Source organism: Gracilinanus agilis, chromosome 2 (genome assembly GCF_016433145.1).
Source record: "Gracilinanus agilis isolate LMUSP501 chromosome 2, AgileGrace, whole genome shotgun sequence".
Classification (NCBI taxonomy): Eukaryota; Metazoa; Chordata; class Mammalia; order Didelphimorphia; family Didelphidae; genus Gracilinanus; species Gracilinanus agilis.
In genome coordinates this window covers 408971677-408976822 of record NC_058131.1, presented here as the reverse complement: position 1 = coordinate 408976822, position 5146 = coordinate 408971677, and the positions used below count along the sequence as shown (strand labels likewise).

The 5146-nt window shown below is 38.9% G+C and overlaps 1 protein-coding gene across 1 annotated transcript in view; it reads left to right on the top strand.

Moving 5' to 3' along the window:
- Positions 1-709: 709 nt before the first annotated feature.
- ATG2B (autophagy related 2B) overlaps positions 710-5146 on the top strand; it is a 132580-nt gene continuing 128143 nt past the window's right edge. The window contains exon 1 of the mRNA XM_044659899.1: positions 710-871. Within this exon, the coding sequence (XP_044515834.1) occupies positions 710-871 (162 nt within the window). The remainder of the gene's footprint in view (positions 872-5146) is intronic.

Sequence of the window (5146 nt, the reverse complement as noted above, 5' to 3'; positions counted from 1 at the left end):
CTCCACTCCCTCCCTCCTCCGAGTTCTGATCAGTAGCCGGTGAAGACTCAAGCTTCCCATTCCCCTCCCACCTCCGCCACGCCCCGTCCTCTCGAATCCGGAAGCGCCTCAGGCGTTCTCATTCCTCCTACCTCTCAGTCTTCCTCTTACTCGCTTCTGTGTCGCCACTTCCGGCGGCGGAGCTTCCCAAGAGGGTGTGCTGAGTTTACGCCCGGGAGGGGGAGCCGCCGCGGCGGCCGATGACAACAAAGTCTCCTCTGGGTCGTCGCTGTGGTGATCTGGTGATCGATAGCCTCTGCTCCGGGGGCTCTTCGTCTCCTGTTTTTCCAGCCCTCGGCTCGCTGTTTCTTCCTCTGTCTCTCTCTCTCTCTCTCTCTCTCTCTCTCTCTCTCTCTCTCTCTCTCTCTCTCTCTCTGGTTGGCAGCCGCGGCGGTTGTCGGGCGCCCGCGGCGAAAGGCCTTTCTTTAGTCTCCGCGGGACCCGGGCCTAGAGCGGCTGGCGAGGAGCGTGCCGCGTCCGGGGCCATGGGGACGCCGGCCAACCCTTGAACTAGGGGAGACCCGGGAAGGGGTCGGGCGGGAGGGGAAGGAAGAAAGGGCACACCACCTCCGAGCCCTCTCTAACCTGCTCACCGCCAGCGCTATTCTGGAGCCGGAAAGCTGTTGAGCCTCCAAGGTAGTAGCTGCCAGCAGCCAACCCCGGAGCCATTATGCCTTGGCCCTTTTCGGAGTCCATCAAGAAAAGGGCCTGCAGATACCTGCTGCAGAGGTACCTGGGCCACTTCCTTCAGGAGAAATTGAGCCTAGAACAGCTCAGCCTGGATCTCTACCAAGGGACTGGATCCCTTTGGCAGGTCCCCTTGGACAAATGGGTAAGAGTCGCTGGCGAACCATATTGACATGGGACCCTAGTGACCTGTTAGGAAATCTTTACCCCTTTCCTCATCCCCACTCCACACCCCCAAGGGCAGAAAATAGTGCGGTTGAAAATAAAGGAATCGTTGGATAATTTGCAGGCCCTCTTCTTGAATCATTTTTTCCCTTGTCTGAATGATTGCTAAAAAATTTAAACCAAAAATTGTTTATGTTCCATTTGCTTCATATCGTAATGAGTTTTACACAATATGAACAGTACTTCAGTTAGAACTTGGGGGGATTAATATTGGTGAAACAGAATTTAGACATTTTGAGATTTTTGGTAAGGTATCATGGAAATAGGCTCAAGTATCAATTTTCCTTTGTGAGTAGAAGGCAACCAAAATTAAAAAAAAATTTAATTTATTTGGGATGACAAACATGTTTGGCTTTTGGAATCCTCAACAAGAATTTCTTTTTCTGTAATTCTTTTTTATGAGATTTGGTTATTTCTTTTTTTCTTTCCAGGTCATTTGGGTTTTGGAAACTGTATGGATAATGTTAGCTCTTTTTTTTTTTTTTTTTTTTTGGATACATCTTAAAAAGGGACGTTAGTTTTCAGTCATATTTGAAGTTGCCATCTAAAAGCTTTTTAGTTTGACTTACAGTGTTGATTCTTCGTATAGGTAACCTTAAGTCACCATATCTAAGGATCATTGGATAGTTTAGTCCTGTCCCAGGCTTTGTGACCCCATCCAGGGTTTTCTTGACTAAGAAACTGGAGTGGTTTGCAATTTCCTACTCCACTGCATTAAGACAGAGGTTAAATGATTTGCCCAGGATTACTGGCTAGGGAGAGCTTGAGGTTGGGTTTGAACTCAGTTCTTCCTGACTCTAGGCCCAGTGCCTACTAAGCCACTGCCTCATAGGATCATATGGGTATGTATTTACTGTTTGATTTTAAATTAAGGCTTTGGCTTGACACAATAGAATATCCACACCCCTTCATTCCTCCTCATTTATTTTTCTAGATCTAAAATACAAGCAACAATGTGCCTTTTATTTTTTAATTTTTAAAAAATTATATACTTAGTAATCATCACCACCAAAAAAATTTAAGCAAATTACCAAAAAATTACGTGCAAAATCACAATCTCCACATTGTTTACAATTAGTTTTAAAATATATAATTAACATATGTATGGTAATATAGATATCTGCTTTTGAGTTCCTTTTGGATGAGTTTTTCTTAGATATTTTTTTCTCTTGATTTTGTGGCTTTTTAAAAAATGTGATCATGGTATGTATTATTCTCTATTCTTCATATATTTTCCTTGTTTTCTTTAAATTTCCAATATTTGTCATTTTTAATACAACACAATTCATTACATTCATATATCACAGTATTCTGCCATTTCTCTCATTTATTGCATTTGTATTATTTCCTGTTATTTTGTCATAACAAAGCTTCCATGAATATTTTCATACAGGCACAGTTTTTTACTTTATCAGTAATGGCCCTTAGGGTCTAACTTTAGTAACGGGATCTCTAGGTCAATGAGCATGAATAGCTTTACAGCTCTTAATTTATATTGTTTTCTAAAATAAAATTTCACAGCTGCTCTAGTAATGTAATATTCAACCTGTTTCTCCATGTTCCTATCAACATTTAATTACTTTAGCTTGCCTGGTTCTCAGTCAACATTTTTACCATGATCATATTTGGCCAGATTGGTCCTTACAAAGCAGAGACAATCTGTTGCTGGGACCATATTTCTCTGAAACAGGTCTTTGCAACTTGGTCATATCCAATAGAACTTTTGTTCCAGTGCCACAACCTCTCAGGGATGCAGGATTACTTCCATAGTATGATGAGTGTTGAAATAAGACTTTTGCAGAATATTTATGCTCTCTCAACCATTGTCATCCCACCAGTGACAATGCTTGGATTATGTGTATGCTTGGGCCTACTAACTGCCATTAACCTCATTCAGGTGTGTGTGGACTCTAATAGTATAGATATTTGTCTTGCTTAACTTATCTAAGGTTCTATTCATATCCTTACCTTCCTTCTTACTTATTTTTTGGTTAGATTTATCTAGTTCTGAGGGAGAAATTAGAGTGTTATTTTGTGATCTATTTCCTTCTGTATCTCATTTAGTTTTTCTTTTAAAAATCTGGATGTTGATGGCAGCTAGGTGGCTCAGTGGATTGAGAGCCTGGCCCAGAAATGGGAGGTCCTGGGTTCAAATGTGGCCTCAGACATTTCCTAGCTTTGTGACCCTGGGCTAGTCACTTAACCCCCATTGCCTAGTCCTTACCACTCTTTTGCCTTAGAACCAGAACTAATACAGAAGGTAAGGGTTTAAATAAAATAAAATAAAAATCTGGGTTTTTTAACACTTGGTGCAAACAGGTCCAATATTGATAATGCTTTATTATCCATAGTACCCACTCCCCAACATAATATAGCTGCATAGCTACCTTGTTCATCTCTTTCATTTATATCCATTTTAGCCCCATTTCTATCGAAGATCATGACTTGCCTTCTCTGGATCAGCTGAGGCATAATATATTTTACTCCAGCCCTTCACCTTTACTCTGTCATTCTTCCCCATTTGTCATACAAGTTTACTATTTGAAGAAGTTTTGGTTGATTATTTTATGGTTTAAAAAAAATATATATATATATGTACATATATACTTATTTTAAAAACTCTTTACTTTTTTGGCTTAGTAATAACTCTTCAAGACAAGAAGCAAGGCCTAGTGAAGTTAAGCAGGTTTAAGTGACTCATCCAGGGTTATATAGCTAAGGAAGTGTTTGAGGCCAGTTTTGATCCCAGGTCCTCTCCACTGTGCCACTTACCTGTTCCTGTTTCATAGTTTTACAATTGAAAAGCATTATTATATTTAATTTATTTAAAAAATATACTGGATAAAATATATTTCTTCATTCTGTCTCATTTGTAAAGTAAATCTTAACTTTACAATTTGTTTCTTACCAAGTTCTAACTTTTTTTCTTTTTGTTTTTGGTGGTGGTGGGGATTGTGCAGGGCCACTATTTGAAGCTAAAAAAGGATTTTAAGTAATAATTATTAAGTTTATAGCTCTCTCTCTATGTGTTTTTTATATGTATAATTTAAATTATAATATCTTTTTAATTCTTATCTCTACATTAATTTGTAAATATGTACAATATCTGCTTGTAAATAGGGGTGTGATGTAGGTATCCTGACTGTTAGACTATTTTCATTCTTCAAAACAGAGAAGAACATCTTGCAGTTTTTGCTTTTCTGTAAATGTCTCCTAATTAGTTAATGGAATGAAATAGATAAGATTTTTGAGAGAGGATTGAAATATGACATTTACAAATTACAATGACTTCACTAGGCAAGCTTTCTACAACAAAAATTATTTATATTACTGTAACAAATAGCAATTAGTAAGTGCCACCTGTCTACCAAAGGGCTCTGGGATGAGTGGGTGTGAGATCTAAAAGAGGGAGGGTCTCTAGCCTCATGCTTATATTTATCTGGTGGTTAAGGAGGTAAGATGAAAACCCAGATAAAAATAATATGTTTACTTATTAGTTTTATTAAACAGTTGTTTAGAGGTTATAGGGAACAAGATAGCTACCAACTAGGATGTACTCTGTGGAGAAGGTGGCATTTAATAGAATAAAAAAATCTTGAGAGCAATAAGGGACTTTAGAGATTTAAGTACTCCAATTTATTGCTTAACAAGAATCCCTTTTACAACTTCCTTTAAAGGTGGTTGATGACCTTCCTCTTGAAGACCTCTAATTAGGGAAGCCCACATATAAACCAGTTCACTTTTTTTAACCCTTACCTTCCATCTTGAATCAATACTGTGTATTGGTTACCAGCCGGAAGAGTGGTAAAGAACTAGGCAGTGGGAGTTGTGACTTGCCTAAGGTCACACAACTAGGAAGTATCTTGAGACCAAATTTGAACAGAGGACCTCCTAATTCTAAGCCTGACCTTCTATCCACTCATCTTCTTTCCCTTGCCCCCATTCATTTTGGATGGCTCTAATTATTGGGAAGTTTTCTTTCTTTAAGTCTAGTTATGTCTTTTCTAACTTCTGCATAAAACTCCTAGTCCTGCCCTTGGACCAAGTGGAAAATATTTAATCCTAATTCCTTCTCCACATGACAGACTTTCAGATACTTGAAGACAACTGTCATGTCCCTTCTGAGTCTTCTCTACAGATTAAACATCCACAGTTCTATTAAGCCAATTCTCCAAAGTTATGTTCTTTGAGTCTT